Here is a 23943-nt window from a genome sequence, read left to right as displayed (position 1 = left end):
TTCTTTTCACTCGCAGCATCTGCTCGCCTTCTCACCGTACTCAAGTGTTTTTGATTAGCGGATGATTTTTTTTTTTGGTTTTGTTTTGTTACCTCCACCAAAAGAGTTGAGTTGGGAACCGTGCGCAACGTCTCGTCCGCAATTTTAGTTTTAGAACGGACGATTCTTTTCAGGATGGGACGAACATTGAGAGGAGGAGGAGCTTGAATTATGCACTCAACTGTGACCACACGCATCATTTCAAGCCCCACCCCCCCCCCATGATGATTATGTATCGAGGGCCATGACAGGGCCGGTTACAAGCGGCCGAAATGAGTTTTCTCCGCAGGGTGTCCGGGCTCTCCCTTAGAGATAAGGTGAGAAGCTCGGTCATCCGGGAGGGGCTCCGAGTCGAGCCGCTTCTCCTCCACGTCAAGAGGAGCCAGATGAGGTGGCTTGGGCATCTGATTCGGATGCCTCCCGAGCGCCTGCCCGGTGAGGTGTTCCGGGCATGTCCCACCGGGAGGAGACCCCGAGGAAGAACCAGGACACGCTGGAGAGACTATGTCACCCAGCTGGCCTGGGAACGCCTCGGGATCCCCCGGGGAGAGCTGGAAGAAGTAGCTAGGGAGAGGGAAGTCTGGGCTTCCCTGCTAAAGCTGTTGCCCCCGCGACCCGGCCCCGGATAAGCGGTAGATGATGGATGGATGGATGGATGGAGCTTGATCTGGTTTGATTCCAATTTACAATGCGCTCGCCGAGTCAAAAACTCTAACGTAGGACCGAATTGAATCCGCATCAGATTTTGTTCGGGTTGGGTGTTGATCCACGTACCATGAGAAAAACGGACTTCCCAAAGTCCTTTTCAATGCTGAATCAAAAGTTGGAATGTCAAACTAGATTGAATGTGGAGCTGATCAGATTTGGGTGGGATTTAATTTCATCCATTTTTTCAAATGATTTAAAAAAAAATTTTTTGTCACCACTACCCAGACTCTCACAGAAACGTAACCAAATCAGATCTGGAATTAATTGGAGCTCGATGTTTGGGTTCAATCAAAAGTTAAAATGTCAAAATATTGAAATATGTGTGAAAATGAAAAAAAAAAAGATAAATAAATAAGACACAACCAACATGTGTCTTGTCACAATTCTTTGACGCTAAGCCATCAAGCAGGCAGGCGCAACAATGTTCAGGCGCAGATTAGATCATTTGCAGGCTCCTCGCATGCGACACCCCGTCACCAGATCTGTCATCACTGCTTTTTTTTTTTTTTTTAATTCATGGGCTCACCGCCCCCCCCCCACCCCCGCCCCCAAGCGTCCTCTTTTCCCTTTACGACTTGCGCGGGCGGGCACATTAATGCGCTCCTCGTGTTGTCCTTGATGAAACCGCAATATGAAGAGTGGCATTAGATGAATGGTCGTTGCCCTTTCTGTTTGCTTTGGAGACCACACACACACACACACACACACACACACACACAAACACACTCCGAAGATGATGCAGGCCAGGAGAGCTTTTCACGTCATCCAAATCGGCCCTGAATACTCGATTTATTATTATTTTTTTTTTAATCAAAGCCTTTGTTCCACTCTCAAGTGATGAGCCTGCCTGCCCGTCTTGCACTCACACGGCTTTGTCCAAAATGTGCGTTTGGAAAAGATGATACGGCAGCAGTGATGGGCTCACTTCTCACGATACCTCCAACCCAACCGGCTCGGAAATTCAGTGGTAAGATGTAAAACTGGGGGACACCTTGTCAAAACATTTCAGCTCCTTGTTATGTGAATGGAGAAATGGAAACATTGATGACATTATATACTGGAAATTAGACAATTAGCCCGTCGTGGCTGTTTTTTGGAATGCGGGAGGAAACGGGAATACCCGGAGAAAACCCACGCAGGCACGGGGGGAGAACATGCAAAGTCCGCACAGGAAAGCCGGAGCCGGAATGGAACCTTGCACCTCTGCGCTGCGAGGCCGACGCGCTAACCGGTTGAGTGCCGTGCCACCCGCAAATACATTTTACCCGCAAAATAACCATTCAATGGGAAATTCCTAAAGACATTTTGGGTGGAGTTCACTTTACGTTTCCACATATATCAGGTGCACAAAAAGCAGCAGTATAAACTACGACACTACCAGGATGCATAGTTAGGGGTTCGAAATTTGCCAAATCCAAGTTTGGCACGCGGGTCCGGTTGGGAATGAAGTGAACAATAGCAATTCTCTCACCAAACATTTGCTTCTGTACATCGTGCTACTGAAAAAAAAAGGACCACAGAGTCCAATAACAAGCCCCCGTCGAGTACTTGAGCGTCTACCGTACCTCGCACGGAGCCAATTTCCCAATTAGCTTGTGTTATTCTTCCAAGTCCAAAGGCAAATTGCCACATTAATCACCGTTCCTGCCGCCTGAACTAATCACGGAACCGAAGCAACATGTTGTTGGGAGGTGAAAACAGGCAGCAGGTGACGCTGAAACCTTCCAGTGCGGGCATCAAACCAAAAGCTCTGCAAAGAGCCGCGCCGCGAGCTCGTGTTGTTGCAAAGTCGTGCCGAGCGAGATTGTTTTGTACCGTTGCCCGGCACACGAGAGCACTCATCAAGTCGTTGCGCCGGCGACGACCGTGCCAAAACAATGACCTGTGAAGGAGTTGGGAAGAAGACCCAACAAGCTGACGTCAGAGAACAGCGTTACGGTTTCTGGGCCAACGACTACAACTGATGGGCAACCGGCCCCGAAAGTTCTGGCGTCAATCCCCCCTCAGAACGTCATCGTCCAAAAACCAGATCTGGATATCCATCCGTCTAACAATTTTGGGTCATGGGTCACCTGGAGCCGATATCCCAGATGGGTTCTTGTCATCAGCTGTGTCTAGACACGAACGCATCTGGACTGAGACTGCATCCTGCCACCGTTTGAGAGACGGCAAAAAACGGAACGCCGCGCCCTGACGTTGCCGTCGAAAGAATCAATAACTTGATTTTCCCTGCAGACCAAGCAGAGAAGCCCCGGGCTAATTTTATTTTTTTTTCTCGTCTTGCACGCTGAGCTGCAACGCCGGTGTTGCCGAGCAGTGCGTCGCTTTCGTTTGGCCCGAAGATGCCAAAAGCCTCAACTTGCTTTGTAAATGTTTCCGCTTGCCGTCGCTGGTGTTTGCGTACTAGCGACAACAGTAACGCAGTCGGATAGGAATCCGGAGCAAATGATTGGAGAATTCATTCCAGCCTAAAATTTTTTTTTTTTAAATGGATGCCTTTGAGCGCACACACACACCCGCACTCAATGTTTGGCTGCTTTGATACCACATCACACATCTCAAGTGTGGCTCTCCCGCATAGAAGCGCTGCCTAATTACAGCAGAGCCCCACCGCTCCCCACACTGCCTCCGGGTTCCGTCCTGCACGACAATCTAAATATGGGCTTCCAACGCACGGGGGTTAAAAGAAGCTCTAAACACTAGAGCCACCAGGCCAAATTACCCCCCACCCCCACCCCCACTGATGGCGTACGCAACCTTGTGGTAATTAGCCCCACTGCTAAACGCTAAAACAAGCAGTTGCCTCGTCACACGACAGGACGACCTTGGATTCTGACCAATATGACGCAAAGGGAGTTTATCGAAGTGGCTTTGAAACACGCAAGCGGCAGTGCGGGACCGGACCACCGTGGAGGATCTGCGCCGTCAAGACAGCGAGTCTGACTGACTGGAGTTGGGCTGGGGTGCCTCGCTGTCTGAAACCAAACTGGCAACGCCGGCCAACCGAAATGTAAAAGTAGATCATCCCTCGGCCGCAAACCATCCGTCTCCCGAGTGGTTTGTCGCGTCTTCCTCATCTCCTCAGACACTGAAGCCTTCCTTCCACCTTGGAAGTTTTGCCGAGGTCTCGTTTTGACGATCGAGCCGGACTGTAACGTCTTTATTTATCAGGAGGATTACGCAAGACTGGATTACCGGACGGAAGAAATGCAAGGATGGAGCGCAGGCCAAGATAGAAACTAGATGCAGGTGTCGATCCAGGTTTAAAAAAATAAATTGTGTGCGAGTGTGTCAACTGTGTCGCTGGATTTCCCTTTGAATAATGTATGCGACATATGCATATCCAAAATGGCATCCACACGGGTGCTGGTCCCCCCCCAAAAAAGGTTTAAACGGCCTTGGTGGAGGTCCGCATCTGATAAATGACAAGTGACAATCTATTACCCAACATCTGTTTTCCTTTTATCACATAAAACGTGAACATTTCCAAACATCGGCGCTCATCCTTTTGGCGCGGGGCCACCTGCGCCGGTTCTAATCAGACCAAATGGATCAAATTAGCCCAGTGGAAATACAATGGTGCGACCGCACGCCCCAGAGTGACTGAACGCCGAGCTCGCTTAACATTTTAAGTGGCAGCCAGCGACGCAGCAGCGAGGCTGGCGGTGAGTTTAAAAACAAAAAAGGGGGCCCCGAGGTCGCTGGCAGACGCGAGCGAAGCATTCTTTGTAAACAGTCGCGATTTGGATGCGGAGATCATTTTCTGGGCGGTTAGGATATTTCGGGGTTTGTGGGGCGTGTGTGAACCTCGCGTGCTTTTCTTGGAAGCGGGCTTTTGTAATTAATGGAATAGACAAAGTCAGGGCAGGGGGTGGGGGGGTTACAACGGCGTTACGTTCCTTAGGCGTCAGGGTAACCTAAATTTATATGCTAGTCGGAATGTGTGCTACGGTTTGTCACCACCGTCGGCTAAAGCGACCGGAAAATCATCATCACAGTCGAGTATTTGATCGGGCATCGGGTCCGGGGCCATCAATGTCAGCGGAAACAGAGCATGCCGTCTTGTGGCCCCATCCAGTTCGTATCCTTCCAGTTCCACACACAAATTAGATACCTCCAATGGTCAAATGACTAAGGACCACCCACCCCCCACCCCAATCAAGTTTCCCCTGGCTACCAATTCTGGCCGTCTGGCATGCCGACACCCGGCGTCTGCTCTCCAGTCTGGTGGCCCTCGACGGACAGCTGGGGGCTGCACGGCTGATTTAGCCCAGATTTATTCAGGAACCAAACTCGGGGCAGATGATGCTTCCTGATTTCCCGGCTTGTCCGTCCGGCAACTGCCAAAGTGCGAAGGGGCCAGCGAGAACAGAAGGCCCCGCCGCCCCTCATCCCGGAGAGCCTCTCGGTCTCATTCAGCTGTCCTGAGTGGAGGAGGGATGCGGAGTGAATAATGGACTCTGGACTCAATGAAGGAGCACAAACACACCTGCGGTCTGACTTCATCCGGCATTATCAAATGGGATCAACCGGGGCGGGGTCGTACGGGGACCCTGGAGGCAAGTACGGCATTAGACCTCCGACGGTGTAGACCGGAGAGTTTGCAGATGCGACGCGTTCACCTGCTGCAATCTGCGTGTCACCAGCCCGGAGGGAGGAAATGAGGCGACGTGACGCGACAGGACAATGTGGGAAAGGAAGCCGCGGGAGATAACGAGTCCGGAGTCATACGGATGCGAGGGCTTTCTTCCTCGTCTCCGATGGCGATCCCACACCCTTTGCGAGAGGAAGAGGTTCAAATCGGGGAGCAACAGCTGAGTCCAGCTGTTGCATCGGCAGCTCGGTCGCAGCTGCCAGAGGTCGACTTTCCCTCTGGAAGATCTCCCGTGTTTGCTTTCTCTCATCGACACTAAGAAGTTCCGTTCAGTTCCGCCTCACCTGCAGTAGACGCCCTGGCAGTCGTGCCGCATGAATAAAAATATTCTTGTCCCAGTGCCGGTCTTCCTTCCTTCCTCGCCAGATGTGGGCAGGAAAGCCCCGCAGCCGATTTCAAACCTCATAAACCTTCACCGCAGATCATCCAGCCCTCACCTTTTGATAATTTGATAACGACTCGTAGGCCGCATCTACCAAACAAATAACCGTTCGCGCTCCCTTCCACATCTACAGATCGTTTTCAATGAATTTAACAAGCGCGTCTTTTTGGAACGCCGGGGGCCGCCGGAGTACCCGGAGAAAATCAAACACATGGTGAGCACGCAAACTCCACGCAATTGAGATTTGAAGCCAAATGTCCTAACTGGGAGGCAGATGTGCGAAGCATTAGGCTACCGCACTATTCTGCCGAAACCTCAAGACCATAAATCAATTTGAAAAGCCTATCCAGGCCCGGTTTGGAAGAACCGAAAAAAACATTCTCTTGTAAAAGTGACTCTTCACAACGCCGGCGGCCCCCACCGCCCAACGCATGCCTGAGGATGCCCGTGAAATTCGCCGATGGACACCCAAAGGCAATAAAACGCACTCGGTAGCATCCGGCGAGGCAACTTTGACCTCAATGCCCAGGCTCCGTCCAGATGTGCACTGGGGGAAGGGGGGGCAAGGTTCGTGGTCAAGGCCCAAGGGGCGATTGCCCGAGAAAGTATGACATTTGGGAACACATTAAGCAGCACATCCAGTTTCCTGACGTTTTACCATTCCCCTGCATCGAGTGCATGACCGCAGGGGAGCCAGGTCGTTAAGAGAAAGGGGAAAAAGAAACACGGTAGGCCAAGCGTAGTGTCAGTTCGCCTCTCCGGGGGGGGGGGGGATGCCGTCCAAGTTGGCAGGAAAACAGACCAGTGAGTGTTTTGTGTCTCGCAAATTCTTCACACCAAAACATCTGGTGAGAATCGATTACATGCTTTCTGTGCAAAGATACCAATTCTGGATTTATCTGCTGAACTGGCTTTCCGTGTTTACAATCCCCCTCCCCCCCAAAAATAAAAAAATCCTTTGACTACTCTGGAAGACCTTTCCATTCCAAAAAGGCGGCCAAGTCCGTCGGCGGGAGGAAAAGAATGAATGTTAAGAATGCATCTGAGCTTTTGCGTTTCACCTCGCGGACACCAAATCTTTGCATAGAGGCCATTTGGCAGAATGAGCGGGTTCTCGCATCCGGCGAAGCTGCCTGAAACGTTGATGAGATTTCTTCTACGGTGGAACCGAACGCAAATAGAAGCGAGGAAACGGATCGATTTCGTATGCAAATCCCACGTGCTTCAGAGAGGTGGAGAGGTTTCCTCATTGGCGTCCTCTTTTAAAGCGAATGCATTCCACAGCCGCCGACATACATGAAGATGTCATGAAGCAATGCTGGCATTTTAACAGCCCTGGGAGGGAAGTAGAGCGAGCAGAGCAAGATTAAACGGTAACTGTAAGAACCAGAACGGCATGGCCGCATGCTACTTGTTGCGGCGGGGCCAAGCCAAATGATTCATAAAAGCCTTGAAAAAATGATGCGGGAACGCTGAAAGATGTTGTCATCGAGCTTACAAAACAAAGAAAGAAAAATGAGTTGTGGAACCGGTCATGCGTCAATAGCATTTCATTGTGATCCAAAGATACCACGCAGGAAAAAATATATTCTTTATATACAGTATATATATATATATTCATTCATTCATTCATTCATCTTCCGAGCCGCTTAATCCTCACTAGGGTCGCGGGGGGTGCTGGAGCCGATCCCAGCTGTCTTTGGGCAGTAGGCGGGGGACACCCTGAATCGGTCGCCAGCCAATCGCAGGGCACACAGAAACGAACAACCATTCACACTCACACCTAGGGACAATTTAGAGTGTTCAATCAGCCTGCCACGCATGTTTTTGGAATGTGGGAGGAAACCGGAGCACCCGGAGAAAACCCGGGGGAGAACATGCAAACTCCACACAGGGAGGCCGCAGCTGGAATCGAACCCGGTACCTCTGCACTGTGAAGCCGACGTGCTAACCACTGGAATACCGGGCCGCCCTATATATATATATTATATATATATATATATATATATATACCTCGGTTTTCAACCATAATCTGTTCCAGAAGGCTGTTCGAAAACACAAACTACGTTCTTTTAAAAAAAAAATCATCTTTATTGAACACGTCTACTCACAATGGAACGGAATGGATATAGTCAGAACTCACACCCGGCTAATGAGAAACAAGCCGAAATCAGATAAAGAGTCTGGACCGAGATGGATGGAGGGCCAGACAAAGAGGGTGCGCTGCCCCCGACCCCCCCTTCCTTGCTCTGTCACTCATGCCAGCACTTGTCAGGGCTCATTTCCCCTTCAACCACCCAGAGACCCCCTCCCAACCACCATCGCCACTACCTTCGCCTTTTTACTGGGGGGGCCCATGCAGACAGAGGGACAATTCTTTGCTGAGAAAACAGGCTATAAAGTGAGGTGTAAATGAGGTTCCCGACATATGCAATGCACCAGTCAACGTGTCATAACTTTAGAAGTTAAAGCGCACACACAATGGAAGTGATGGTAAAGTCATCTAAAAGTCAGCACAGGCTGCTTTTATGACCATTTTCCACCCTGCCATAGAACACAATAAAAAAATCCTTATGCACTTGCCTGTGTTGGCCCTTTTCCACTGTGCTTGTGCTCGTTCTGGACCAGTGCTCAGGTTAGAACCAGTTTTCTTTTTCCATCACCTGCTGATTGCATATCCCTGATTGTTAACTACTACATAAGAGTATAAGCGATGCTATGCTAAGTTGCCTAGCAGATGCTAACGCCACATATTTCTCTCGGCTAAACTTTGACGTAAGCGGTGACATTTGGATGCTTTGCGATGACGTAATGAGATCGCTCCTACTTTGCTCTTTGCCGGTGGAAAACCAAACACGTTCTTCTAAGAACTTGTTAAGCACTAGCTAAGCACAGCACTGGCCCTGACGCACAAACAAGTACCAAGTTTTTTGGGGTGGAAAAGGGATACCTGTGACTCGTGTGACTATTGTTCTTTGAAACCAGTACCTTATCACAGAGTACAAGGTAAAATCCCTATCCAGCTATCTGGCTAAATGTTAGCATAAGAACTGATAGAATGTTAGCATTTAGGCAAGCAGTAATGAAGCACAGGGCACATGCTAGCTTTTACCTTTGTAAGCCTTTCCGTTTTGTTGAATAATAAATCTTCACGGGTTACGGACATGAAGCCACATTTAAAATTTCCAAAGGAATTTTTCTAGTTTGCTATTCCAATACAAAAGTCTAGCAGGTTGGCTTGTCTCAACATCGTCAAGAATCGAGAGTCTATTCTATACACAATTATACCATTTTATCACATGTTGGTTGTTATTTTTAATTGGACCTTGTTTGTTTTTATTGTTCTAAGACGGCTTGTCACATTTGTGATGAATATAGGCAGCTTTGGATTGGAACAGAGGTTCCACTCCACTGAATACAATTGACATACAAAGTGAAAATGGCACTCAGTAATATTTAACTTGTGCACCATCCAGAGCACAGTGCAACGGAAATTATACTAAAGATTAGAATTGGTATTGGCTCCTGGCTGAATCTTGCGGTTTTTCTAATCATGTTTTCAATGTCAAATCTGATTTTCTCTCTGGAGAACAACCTATTTTCTTTGCACACATCTAGCAGATTAAATTACACAAGCTGGTGGCTGTTAACAGGCTTTAGTTTTTTATTTTTAGATGTCTTTTTTACAAACCATTCTTTTTTCAATTTTGTTTTGCCCACTGCTTGGGGTGTTGGGTGAGCTGTGGAGCCCCTTTGATGCAGGACTTCTCCACCGTAAGGCAGAACTGCTAACGAACAGTCTATGATGTTTTCTGTAACCCGCCTCTGCCCCACCCCCAAAATAAATAAATAAGTGTACACAGATGAATACGCGAGGGGAAAACGGACAAAAATCACAGGCACAGATAATTGTTAACCGCTGTGCTTTGGGGGACCTGTGGGGGCTGAACAAAGAAACCACTTGAAATGGGCAATCACAATAGGCATATCAAAGTGTTTGAACAATGTTGTGTGTGAGAGTAATTCATGTCTGGCTAAGACGTTTGGCTTTCCAACAGGCCCTCCCGAGTCCAGGCAGTCTGTTCTCACACGGGCAGCCAAGAACTCAAGAGGGTCTTGGAGAGCGCTGCCTTTGGACGGCCTCCTCATACTCGGGCATCCACTTGGACAGCCGGGGTGAACCCAGAAGTTGTGATACGCTTCAGGAAAGGAAGAGGAAGGAAAATATCCTTCCTGGCGAGATAACTGCGGGCGGCAGTTTACAGATATTTTCATCAACACGAGCTCCAAGCCGCCCTTGGGATTCCTCCAAAACACACATTTTTAACTATTCCTTGCTTCATGCTCCAAATTCTATAATCAATGTCAGTTTGTTCCCATCTCCCATCATCCTTGCGGTTCCTGTGATTTATAATTAGGGGACCTCACACAAGAAAGCCCTGGTAGCTTCTATTTCTGCGCATGAGCCAGGAGTCGCGGTGAGGCCCCGCGTCTCTCCGCTACCCTCCCTTTCCCCAAGGCCAAACCCTCAGCCAAGAGCCCGTCTGCTGAGCCCTCTGTCTGTACTGCACTCGATATCCAAGTCTTTGATCCATGCAAGATTCAGTTTGTATGGGGGTGGGGGGGTGAACTAGCACACTCAAGAATACGGAATAATTGAATAAGGACTCTCTAGTCCTTGTCAAGTCTTGCTCATTCGGCTTTATTATTATAAGCCTTTTGGGATTGCAGTGACACTTCTTTCTTTAGACCGTTTGTGGAAACAGAAATCTTAAATCGACTTGACTAAGGAGACTGTTGGGGCATGGGCGTGGGGGCGGGGGTGATGCTCATTTTGGCTGAAACCTCTGACGACAGAAATTCTGACAAACATCCCTTCAGGTTTTGCATTGGTCACCGGGATGGTACATGAATCTTGAATCTATATAGCTAGTTTGATAGCTGGACGGAGAGCTAGCAAGAAAGCAAGAAAATGTCTTACCTTCAGTATGCACGTGCCCGGAGCCGTGTCCTCATTGATGGAGACATTGTAGAAGTTGCTCTCAAAGACAGGCTCATTGTCGTTAATATCCTGAAGAAGGATGTTGACCACCGCGGTCGACGACAGCGGCGGCCTCCCCCCGTCTGTGGCCACCACGGTTATGCTGGGATTGGGGTTCTTTTCGTAATCCAGTTGAGACAGAGTGCTGATAATCCCCGTAATGGCGTCTATGCTGAACCAGTGAGCAAAAGGTCCTTTATCCCGAAGGATGTCGTAGGTAATGTCCCCATTGGGCCCCTGGTCTTTGTCTCTGGCGGTCACCTGTAATACAAAACTCCCAGGAAACACCACCTCCGGGATAACCTGCCGATAGACAGTTTGGTCGAACAGTGGCGGGTTGTCATTGACGTCGGTCACCTCGATGGTGAACGAAGATTCGGCCCGGAGAGGGGGCGTCCCCGAGTCGGTTGCCATCACCCTCAAGTCATAAACATCTCTCTCCTCGCGATCGAGAATCTGATCCACGCAAATCAGATAGATGATATTGTCTTTGGTGGTCAGTCCAAATTTGCCATCTCCGCCCTCCAGCGACACGTTAACGTTGGCGTACTCGCCGTAGTCCGGGTCTGTGACAGAGATTCTGGCCACGTACTGTCCTGGCAGTGCGCCCTCCGAGATTTGAGGAGAGCCATCCTCGCTGAGAAAGATTATTGTCATGGTGGGCTGGTTGTCATTGTAGTCTCTGACGTGGATGGTGACAAACGCGTTGGTCACCTCCGGATGCGTGGCATTGTCTTGGGCTTGCACCACCAGTTCATGGACTCGCCGCATCTCAAAGTCCAGCGGCTTGTTGAGCGTGATGATGCCCGTGTGGGGTTCGATAACAAAGTAACGATCTGGGTCGCTTTGTCGCCTGTTGATCTCGTAAGTCACCGCGCCGTTTTCTCCCTCGTCGGCGTCCGTGGCAAACACCTGCAAGATATTGTTTCCCGGTTGAAGGTTTTCGGAGATGATGGCATGGTAGCGGCTCTGATTAAACACAGGAGCGTTGTCGTTGATATCCTGGACGGTGATGTCTAAAGTCATTTGATCGGTTCTTTGAGGGGAACCGCCATCAAAGCCCTCCAAGGACAAAGAATAGGTCGACCGTTTCTCCCTGTCCAAGATGGCGTTGACCACCAAGTCCAGAAACAGGACTTCATTGCTTCCCCTTCTGGTCTCTAAAGTGAAGGCCTGGCCAATGTTTCCATCCTTAATGAGGTAACCCTGTGTGGTAAATTGACCTCCATCCGCATCCAGTGCCGGGTCAAGAGGAAACCTAGTGCCAACGGCTGTCTGCTCGGGGATTCTGAAGGTAGCATGTTTTTGGGGAAACGTTGGCCCGTGATCGTTGATGTCATTCACCTTGATGGTCACCTCCACCGTCACGCCGGTCATGGTTACAGCTATGAAGTTGTACCTGTCCCTCAGTTCTCGGTCCAGAACTTTGGCAGTCTTAATGATTCCCGTGCTCTCGTCAATGTCCAAATCGGTGCTCACCCCAGTGCCTTCATGGTCAGAAATGAAATAGAGGGCCGCGGTGATGCCGGGAGGCAGCCCTGCGCTTATGTCACCGACGATGGTTCCTGCCGGTTGTTCCTCATCCAGCTGTAGATCCAGAGTGCCTTGAACCACTGGTGAATGGACCGAAACGAGCCCTAGCACCACATACAACATCAGCACGATCCTTCTGATCCAGCACCCGTCGCATCGCAAAGGATCCATGGTGGACTTCCCCAAACCCTTGGCAGCCGTCTTCATTTTGGCTCCTTTCTTTTAAACCTGCAAACACATACAGTACAGGTGAGTAAATGCTGAACAATGTCAAAATCTGACAGCGGGAAAAACAATGGAGATATGTATTATCCCTGCGTTGACATGAAGCGCCAGCTCGTTTAAGAAAAATAATCAACCCCAAAAAAGACTTTCCCATATGTCCAACAGGCACAAATCCCAACCACACAAAACCCACACATAACATTTTCCCCGACACCTCTTACTTCTCCGAATAAGTCAACACCTTGTTCCCCCTGCGCATCGCTGAGGCCGCACTTCCTAACATCAAAACCACATGCCGCAGCGCACCACCTCCCATCTCCTTGGATGCCGCTCCTACTCCATCTAATTAAAAAGGCGCAGCTCTCATTTTTGTTGCTCACCATAGCAATATTCAGTGAAGTGCTGTAGTCTGTCAAGCCAGATTCTGGATTGAATTTGTGTGTGCACACCCAACATGTAGTTTCCAACTGAGTCGCTGTTATTTTCAATACTGAAACCAAATAGGAAAGTACGGTAGTTGGCCACAAATCACCAGTTATGTAAGGGGTTCATTTAAAAATTAATTTCAAAATACATCTCATTAAAGAAGCACAGAAAACAAGTCCAGAAGGTTCAACCAATTTTATTTTTCACATTTGAAAAAAAATTATATGATTTTTAAACCTAGAATTGTGAAAGTCGTTTTATAAATGATCAACGTTGCAGTGCCATAGCGCCACCTCTGGTCTTATTGGTAATGAAAGCTTGACTTCTTTGGTTAATAATCAGTCCTCGTCAAGGCTCCCCCAATTGGTTTGATTGATGTGTGCAAATCTTCATCCGGGTGTACAGAACAGATACAGTGCGTCGCATCCTCAGGCGACACGGGCCGCAAGTCCAAAGGCTCCGTGCAGTCTACTGCGCAAACTTTTTCTAGCTCTGCACCATTGCAATTAGTGTCTGCTTCCAGCTAGCCATGAGCACTCACAGATGCTTCCGTGGCTAATTTCAGAGCATTCAGAACAAAAGATACTAATTTTAACGTCAAGAGTTCAGAGTCAAGAGTACTTCTTTTTTTTTTAGGTGCATGTACAAGCTCGTGTCATGCAGTTTGGGAAGGTGACGATTCAAAATGGTACGGCATATCTCACGATAGGTCGGTGCAGCATCATTTTCATTTGGCTTTTTGCTGCCGTTTTTGTGGAATTTTTTGTGTGTCAAGCGGAAGTTAGGATATGTCGCATGTGCATATCCATGCTCACTTAAGGTGTATTTTTTCAAAATCAATTCATTAAGTCATTCATTCATTCATCTTCCGAGCCGCTTGATCCTCACTAGGGTCGCGGGGGGTGCTGGATCCTATCCCAGCTGTTTCCGGGCAGTAGGCGGGGGACACCCTGAATCGGTTGCCAGCCAATCGCAGGGCACACAGAGACGAACAACCATCCGTGCTCACACTCACACCTAGGGACAATTTAGAGTGTTCAATCAGCACCCGGAGAAAACCCATGCAGGCCCGGGGAGAACTGCAAACTCCACACAGGGAGGCCGGAGCTGGAATCGAACCCGGTACCTTTGCACTGTGAAGCCGACGTGCTAACCACTGGACTACCGGGCCGCCCAATTCATTAAGTGATTTCTTTTTAATGGTATAGCGTGTGGTATGATATTGGTTTGAACTATTAATATCGGGAATATTTTTAGAGGGAGGGGCCAATTACTACTCTGTGACTATTGGGGAGGGGGGGCTTTAATTCTTGCTCCTTGGGGTATGTCTCCTTGAAAAGTTTCCACTTCATGCAAAAAACAATATAAGCATTCCGCACATTCATTTTGTTCCTGATATTTATACATCTTATTTAAAAGCAAGCTGTGTGTTAGCTTCCTACAATTTCCTACCACTTTGAGACCCGCGATCATGGCGGCAAGGGTGAGCACATGTGTAGCATACGCGCCGAGTCGTTTTGTCAGTGCTCCTCTCGACTGCAACAGAAGCACAGCCGGAGCTTGAAACCTTTGACAAGTGCTTCTACTTTCAAGTCTTCCATGTTGATTTATGTTCCAGCAACACTGGGCAATTTTTCCCCCTTTCTCCAAAGTAACAAAGGATAACTTTCCATGGCCGGAGTCTTTGCAAGAATCGCACAATTGAAATAAAGTAGCTGCCCTTTGGTTGGGTAGTGGACCTCTGCAGAGCCAGACAGGCCCAATGGATCTAGCAGACATGCTGGGGTAATTGCACAAAAAAAGCAGATTTAAAAGAGAGAGTGGAGAAGATTGTACATGAAGCCTGAGAGGAATGTCGACAATAAATGTGTAACAGTTTACAGAGGCTTCCATTACCGTTTCTGAATGTCTAGAAGTCAGTCCGCAATATTGAGTGTAAAACACACACCCACGTTTTTATATATACAGTATATGACACATATATACATATACGCACATACACGAACAATAAAGAATGATGTAAAAAGGTCTGCAAGTGTTTGTTGTGTTTTTAAGCTAGCTAGATAGCTCGTCTGATAGCTGGAAGGATGGCTAGCAAGAAAGCTAGATAGATAGGTAGCTCTTTAGCTATCTACCAAAGACCGAATTAGGTAGATTTGATAGACAGACAGCCAGACCGATTGATAGGACTTTATTTTTTCAGTTTTCTGGGATTTGTGTTGTTTTTCAAGCTCATGAGATCATCCACAAGATGATTAACTTGGAGTATAGACAGAACTTAACATTTGTGTTTAAGCTAGGTAGCTAACTAGTAATGGGCTTGAATTTAACAACAACAACAACCAAAATAGCTGATAAAATGCAGTGAGCAAGTGAATCCCTTCTTTGCGTCCGTCTGCTTTGAATCCTCAACACTGACCGGGTGCATCCAAGGTTTCCAGGACTTGCATGCAGAATCAAAACATCTGCTCCACTCTCGCGGACGGCTGTTTGCTGACTGCTCACATCTTCCATCTTGATACATCATAATACATAAACTTGCTCATAGAAGTGCAATTTGTCTTCCCGCGCCATCGGTACACGACAAAGACATTTTTGGCACCGCTCACAATAGAAAAAGAAAAATGCATCGGCGCTGTTGCCACCTTCCACAAGCCAACATCGACATTCGAAAGTGAGGTGCCAAATGGTGCGTCAAGACTTGATTCAAATCCACGATTCAAATCCTGGACACATTTGAAGTCTGAGTACATTTTTATGGAGTCAACATGTATTCCATGGCGGAAATGTCACAAGAAAGTGGCAATAAACACAGAAAGATGTAGTATTACAACATAACATTACAAAATGTCCAGCCATTCATCAAATAAACACACACCGTTACTCAACATTTGGCCAGGCTCTGATGGTGGCTGTGATTTTCAACTACGTCAACTTATGCTGTATTTCAGAAAACTGGGTCAGACAGATGGGTACTAACCAGGAACATTTTTCTTTTTGCTGTCAAGTAAGCTCACTGATAGATGGGCTGCTTTGTGTCCTTTATGCCTGAAATCAAGAACTCAAGATCAATACATAGACTGGTTGGGGGTTGTTTAAAAAAAGTGATAGCAAATGCATTAGGACAGCTGCAATGGGTGCAAAGTGGCTAACGTGTGAATACACTGTATATTGGAGAATGAGCGTGATTGACTTGACTTATGACTTGCTTCACCCAAATAATGATTTGACTCGACTTGAAATTTCACAGACTCGACTAGACTTGATTGGCTTGATTTTATGCCACAGTAGCTCTTGACTTGCAGTAACTTGAGCGGACGATTTAGCACATGTGACTTCCGCCGATTTATCAAAAGAAAAAAACAATACATCAACAAATGTCCAAATCCAAACTTAAGCATGGTTGCACAACTTTAATTAAAGCAACCAAGCCACCACACAGCCTGGGGAGTCGAAGGGGGGGGGGGCGCTACCATTGCAGCCCACTATGTAACTGGAGCCTCTGACTCCATGTCACCATTCCGGTTAGCTTGTGGTCAGAGGCCGTGCCAGCCTGGACCAGGCTCACTGGAGCCAGAATGGAAACCACAAACACAAGTGACAGACGGACGTGAAGATGACAAGGGTAGATCCAAAACAACTACAAAGGCTTCGAATCATGTTTGAAAAACTCATCACAAGGTTAGCTACATGGCACAGCAGGGGGAACAGTGGCAGTCCGACAAGAATCATCTCATTCCCGTGTGAAATGAGCAAACTCGAAAACTGGTGAATCAGAATTTTGGGTGTTTTACATGGATAAATTACGCAGACAGGCAAACATAGCTAGCTCGCCAGACAAACGTCTATTTTAGTTATTCCCACGGCATGAGTAAGAGAGTGTGTGTGTGTGTGTGTGTGTGTGCGTGTGTGTGTGTGTGTGACGTGTCGCATTTCCACAGCTTCACACACACCTCGGTGGCATCATCGAAAACACATGGAGATCGCGTTACAATGCCAGGTGTCAGTATGCGTGTGCAGGGGGATGTTTGGATATGGCCTCAGCCAGGGTCATAGGTCACCGTATGGGAATCATGTGACACGGTGAAAAGATCCGAACGCTGTTAAAATTGTCCACAAACATCCCCCCCAAAAAAGCAGTATGCACGGAAAGTCTTGAACGGAAAATTTGCATTTGTTAAGTAGCTAATGAGCAAGCCAGAGAGTTAACGCCACTATGTTTGTGGTTGTTGTTGCTTTTTTGTTTGTTTGTTTTTTTAGGCGAGCTAGCTAATTAGCATTGGAGTCAGAATGCAAGAGATATACTGCAGATAGAGACTTAGTTCGAACTTGACTAGTTTGTTGTTTGAAACTGTCAAGCTAACTCGGTAGAAATTTGTCGTTTTAATCTTGAGCGAGAGAGATTGATCCATCTTGGTCATGACAAAACCGATCAGGTATGTTGATATCACAGTTGAGTTCACTGATAACTGGTCAAAGAGTGGAGACGATTTCACAAAAGTGTCGCAGTAGGTGTGCGTACATGTTTGTATTTAATTCATGACGTTGTTCTGTTTTCACCATATCCTCACAGCATGTACACCTGTTTGGAATGGAATAAAAATGGCTAATGCCGGGGTTAATTGTGTCTAATGTTGAATGGCTCAGCGTGACGGCCGTGTGTCGTGATACTTAATTGGGATGAATTACTTTTATTTATTTAAAGAAAAAAAAAAGGAGCAAACAATGGAGGAAAAAAAGGATGAAAGAAAATAAGACGTTTACAGAGATGCGAGATGTGACGAGCTCCATAAACGAAATTTTTCCAACCCCAACACTCTGGCCAAGACAGTCTCAACAGATTCCCAAACTTCCAAGGACCAGAATGCAGGGAAATTATTTTTAAAAATGTTTTTAATGCAACCACTCGAGTCCCAGAGGAGTCCCTCTGGGTGGCTCAGACTCAGCCACCCAAAACAGATCCACATGTCATTATTTTTAATCCCACGCAAGGTTGCATATCAGCAAGTTTGTCAGGCTAAAAGGCCGTTGAGGGTAAAAGGATGGCGCTGTAATCATGACATCATCACTGGAGTTTATTATGCCAGGATTAATATGATCAATAACTCTGAAGAAAAACCTCATCACTACAAGGGTACATTTTGGAATCGTTGCTGCTCCAGCAGGACAGATTAGGGGATTTTATTTCTTTTTTGCCTCAAAAACGAGATTAGCTAGCTAGCCATCCATCCTTCCATCTAGCTAGCTAGCTAGCTCCACAAAATACTCCATACTCCACAAAAAAATCTAGCTAGCTAGCTAGATTTTTTTTTTGTGGAGTATGTCTAATCCCCAGAGACTTAAAATTAGAAGTGTTTGTGAGTCTTCACCAAGACAAAGCACATATTTCACATTAGTAAACCAACATGGCACACCACCAAACAAAAATGTTGAGAGAAAAAAAAGTAAACAGACTGGAATAATCATCTTGTTTCAATTCGCTCACAAGTTACACACTCACTGTGAAATCAGGGAGTGCGTCTGAAAAATGCTCGAGAAATGTTGCCTCGTGGGCGGCAGGGTGTAATAGTGGTTAGCACGTCTACTTAATAGTCAAGAGGTTGAGGGTTTGAATCTTCAGCTCTTCCCACGTTCCAAAAACATGCGTTCGTCTCTTTGCAGAAGAAAGTGTCCAGATGGCTGCATGGGTGGATGGATGTTATTGTGTGAACGGCAAGAGATTGACAAACAATTCACAGCATTGTTCCATTTCAGCACATCATTACTTTTGGGGCAAAAACACACCATTGGCGTTTCTGCTCCATATTCTTTGCCCAGTTGAAAAAAAAAAAAAAACATCCAAATCATTTTGTTCTAACTTATGATGAAATGTTATTTTGTCACAGTAAAACAAAGAACAAGAAGTTCCAGGATGAGCCATCGGTTTTCTCAGCGCACATTTTTCGAAACAAACTATGAAAAAGCCCTGCCCCCCGAAAAAAATGTTTTGTACGATCGCTATATTTTGTACTTTGTTTATTTATTTATATGTAAAATATCCGATTCATATTTCCTTGTTATATTTCTTCCAAATATGACCCAACAACAAAACGGTCAACTAAAGTGACCTTTAAGATTTCCCGAAAGAAATTCTTGAGGGAAAAAAAATGCTTGTTTTTTTTTTTTTGGGGGGGGGGGGGTCATTTTCTTCCCACAATTGTTATGTGTACCATTCTATTTTAAGCGTTACATAAGATTTGCTTGTAGAGGGTGAAGCTAAATACACACCCCACAAAAAAAAATCAGCCGGGATGTTTTGGAAAAAAAATATTTTAAAAAATCAGCCACCAATAGTTTCCCTGATCGACACATCCGGTGGGCATGAAAAAGTCTCAAGGATTCATTCATGAATTGAAAGGGGAAGCTGAGAATCCTGGTTTGAAACGGCTGTTTTGAGCTCATACTTTTGACTCCCGCCTTCTTTTGCCCAAACGAATCGCGTTCAGAAGAAAGCAATCATTTTGAGGACAAACATTTGAGCAAAATTAATTGACTGGAATAACTGTTTTGACACAAAATTTGGTGGACACGTCTGTCACAACAAAATGCTTTAAAAAAAAAAAGCCTAACCATCCCTGCCTAATTTTCAGAGGAAGTAAGAAGTCAGGTTTGTGCTTTGACAAACCCCAACGAGATTTCGACCAGCATTTATCCTACGATAAATGGCCTGTCACAAAAATACGAAACTTTTTGGGGCCTCCGCCTTCTAATGTGGGCGAGATACGTCATCAGGCACTCATTTTCCATTGGTCATCACTCATGAGGCTTGCAGCCTTAATTATTTGGCCGTATCCTTTCCACAGTGACAGACGATTGGATGAGTTGCAAACAAATGGGTCATGTAGGTAAAAAAACGACAATGGAAGCACAACACGGTAAAAGTGAGCATGATTAAACCCCCTGCTGAGATGGTTTATTTACAGTACAGAGTGAAGCATCATCATGGGAGTGTGCTCACAAACTTAAACTGCACACACGAGTAGATTGGAAAGAGGTTGCTTATACAGTCGTAACCCCCACCCCCCGCAAAAAATATATATATATAATTGAATATATCCTGTATGGGGCGGCCCGGTAGTCCAGTGGTTAGCACGTCGGCTTCACAGTGCAGAGGTACCGGGTTCAATTCCAGCTCCGGCCTCTCTGTGTGGAGTTTGCATGTTCTCCCCGGGCCTGCGTGGGTTTTCTCCGGGTGCTCCGGTTTCCTCCCACATTCCAAAAACATGCGTGGCAGGCTGATTGAACACTCGAAATTGTCCCTAGGTGTGAGTGTGAGTGTGAATGGTTGTTCGTTTCTGTGTGCCCTGCGATTGGCTGGCAACCGATTCAGGGTGTCCCCCGCCTACTGCCCGGAGACAGCTGGGATAGGCTCCAGCACCCCCCGCGACCCTAGTGAGGATCAAGCGGCTTGGAAGATGAATGAATGAATGAATGAATATCCTGTATGTTCCAGATTTTGGTAGCATGACTGCACATGATGCTTTTGCCATAATGCTGTCATGTACAAGTCAGGCAAAAAAAAAAATTGATAGATATTGTAATTTTGTGTGTGTGTGTGTGTGTGTGTGTGTGTGTAAGACTGTACATAAAGTTCCGGAGAGAGGAAAAAAAATAATAATTTGATGATGCTATTTATAGGTACTGTATATAAGTAAAAGTTGCATTTTCCAGCTATAAAAAAAGAAACTAAATTCAAGATACAGTACAAATAATGTGACTCTATTCGTATGTATTTGCAAAAAAATTAAAGTAGTAAAAATATGTTTTTTGTTTCGTTTGTTTTTTTGCGGGGTGGCTCCCAGAGCTTTACATAACCACTCTACAAAAAGCTTGCATAGATGCACGAAATCAAACTTCAAGATGCTATTCTCATTATATTTGCCTTAGCATTATGATACATTTCTCGTTCGGACGAGAACGTTTTGTCATCCAAACGAGTCAACTTTCTCGTCCTAATGAGAAACAATTATCATCATCATCTTATTTTCGTTGATGACGTCCTTGCTTTGAGGAATGAGTGAAAGTGCTCCCCCGCGACCATTGGCTCCACTGCACTGGACGCAGGTTGAAAATAGAGCTAGCTCACTCACGCAGGACAGTTTTCATTAGGTCCAGAAAGTTTTCTCGTTCGGAGGAGAACGTTTTCTTAGAAAGTTAGGATGAGGAAACTTTTTCTTCTCCGTGTCCCTTTAGGGCCTCCGTAGAATTGTGAGCGTCTCATGAGGAGCAGATATCATCCCCCGAAATGCAAATATTAGGAGCACCTCTCTGGCATGGTGCAGTGCAAGTGAAACATCCATTCATTAAGTTAAAAAAAAAGTTACGCATCAAGATTTTCCGAGGCGGCTACTTACATTCATGGGTTCCTTCCCGAGATTGAAGTCATCAAAAAACAAAAAACTCCTCTCAGTGCCTTCCAGTTGAAACCAAAACGACGGTGAGAGTTGCATCCATCTTTACGGCATCTCCTCACACTTGCTGGTGCACAACTCCAAATAAAATTGGGGGAAACTTCCTTTCTTCCCCCTTTCCCTGCGGCCAACACAATCTGCATCCACTGTCGTATGTCTGCTTGGCCGTTACGAACCGCTTGCGAGAACCGGAGTGGGTCTCCAGCGGCGGACTTGTCCCTCTCACTCTCGCTTTCTCACTCTCCCAAATGTAATGTATTCAACACATGACTGGAGTGCGGACTGGCAGCCTCCTCCGCCTCCTTCTTCACCTTAAAAACAGCCACGAGGAATTGGTGGCGAGTTGAAAGCTGCACTCTGCTGCCACCGTGCTTTGCGTCATGAAACTGTGCATGGAAGACAAGACCCCAAAAAAAAAAAAACGGAAAAGGAAGTTTGCGCAGCGGCTTATATAGGATCCAAAGTATTAAACGCAGGTTTAAATACGACACAGGCCGCTTCTGAATCCACCACAAACAATCATTACTGATCCAGTTAGTTCTTGTTCAATGTTAGAGCCATAGGTGTCAAACTCAGGTTCTGGTTCTGGTTCAGAGGTGTACCTAATCTTGTGGCCAAAAACTACCCGAATGGGCTTCGATTGAGAGCAGCAGGACAACATTTTTGCCTATTTTCTGACGTGTTACAAAACAAACCAGTCCCTGAAATTTAATGCACGTATCTTTGTGCATCGGCGGCCCGCTAGGACAGTGGTTAGCACGTCGGCTTCACAGTGCAGAGGTACCGGGTTCGATTCCAGCTCCGGCCTCCCTGTGTGGAGTTTGCATGTTCTCCCCGGGCCTGCGTGGCTTTTCTCCGGGTGCTCCACATTCCAAAAACATGCATGGCAGGCTGATTGAACACTCTAAATTGTCCCTAGGTGTGAGTGTGAGTGCGAATGGGTGTTCATTTCTGTGTGCCCTGCGATTGGCTGGCAACCGATTCAGGGTGTCCCCCGCCTACTGCCCGGAGACGGCTGGGATAGGCTCCAGCACCCCCCGCGACCCTAGTGAGGATCAAGCGGCTCGGAAGATGAATGAATGAATGAATCTTTGTGCATCGTAAATTTAAAATCGTTTTGGAATAAAAGGATGGGAATGAAAACATTTTTATCCAATTCATCGATTGACAAAATAATTGACGGATTAACCGATTATTAAAATCATCGTTAGTCGCTGCATTGTGACTGCGTTGTATCTTTTATGAGCTCGATTCAACTCAACTCAATTTTGTCTTGCTGTGCAATTTTTAATTCCGGCATTTTTTCCATCGAGGCTCAACCTTTCAGTCATGACACGCACTTGTGAGCAAAGCAACTCGGATGCAAAACAAGATCATACACGTTCAAGTTACCTTTGGGAGGTTAGCACCCCAAAAGTGGCTCGGCTCCCTCGAAAATCACCTGTGTCGGCTCCCAGGAGCGACACGGCTGCGCCCCCCCCACCCCTCATCCAGTTCACAAAGTTTTATTGGGGTCGTGTCACTTTGCGTTTTCGAACAGCAGAACAATGGCAAGGTTGTGCGAAGCGCCTATAATGCCAAGAAACAGCTGACATATCGCGGCTTAGCCAATCGGTTGCTCTTCTCCTTTTCATGTTTTCTTAATGCATAAATCATATGTTGAATCAAAAAGAAGTCATCAGACAAAAATGCCATGATGTTACATGGTTCGTCGTGAGCATGCGTCCTTTAAAGTCGGGGCTGCAACTAAGCTAAAACTTTCCTATGTGACTCACGTCCATTTTTAGAGGACTCTGACGATCCAGTGCTGGCACTGAATTGAGTTCTGAGTACTATGAAAGAACACACACATACATAACTACAACTACATCCCCAAACACACTATGATGGCACAATTCGTCATCCACTGCAGCATCCTCTCAGTATCATATCACGTGTTCCAGTAAAAGTGTGAGGTTGGCATGTTACGAAGAGCCCATCATCATCATTTATTAGAAACTCCATCGAGGCCTAAAACTGTTCTTTGCAACTCAAGTAGATAGCAAAAACTACGTTTCATTTTGACATGGCTTCCCTTTTTAACTAACTAACTAACTAACTAACTAACTAACTAACTAACTAACTAACTAACTAACTAACTAACTAACTGACTAACTAGCTAGCTGGCTAACTAACAAACTAACCAACTAACTAACTAGCCAACTAACCGAGCAACCAACAAGCTAACAAACTAACCAACTAACTAACCAACTAACTAACTAACCGACTAACTAACTAACTAACTAGCTAACAAACTAACTAACTAACTGACTAACCAACTACCTAATTAACTCAAGATGGACAAAAACTAAATGTCAGTGCCAATCTGACATTTCAAAAATTAGCATAATGAGCTAATGAACGCATGTGCAAGTTAGCTAACTAGCTAGCTAACTAACTCACAGTAAACATTCCCGTTCACTTTTAAACTACAGTACTTGAGGAA

General features: G+C 46.3%; 1 protein-coding gene across 1 annotated transcript in view; it reads right to left on the bottom strand.

Moving 5' to 3' along the window:
• LOC127608882 (protocadherin-16-like) overlaps positions 1-21758 on the bottom strand; it is an 84908-nt gene extending 63150 nt beyond the window's left edge. Inside the window, exons 1-2 of the mRNA XM_052078320.1 lie at positions 21402-21758; positions 10765-12585 (exon numbers count right to left, since the gene is read on the bottom strand). Coding sequence (XP_051934280.1) covers positions 10765-12564 — 1800 coding nt within the window. The 5' untranslated portion in view covers positions 12565-12585; positions 21402-21758. The remainder of the gene's footprint in view (positions 1-10764; positions 12586-21401) is intronic.
• Between the last annotated feature and the right edge of the window lie 2185 nt (positions 21759-23943).

This window comes from Hippocampus zosterae, chromosome 10 (assembly GCF_025434085.1).
Source record: "Hippocampus zosterae strain Florida chromosome 10, ASM2543408v3, whole genome shotgun sequence".
Classification (NCBI taxonomy): domain Eukaryota; kingdom Metazoa; phylum Chordata; class Actinopteri; order Syngnathiformes; family Syngnathidae; genus Hippocampus; species Hippocampus zosterae.
This window is presented reverse-complemented; position numbering and strand designations above follow the sequence as displayed.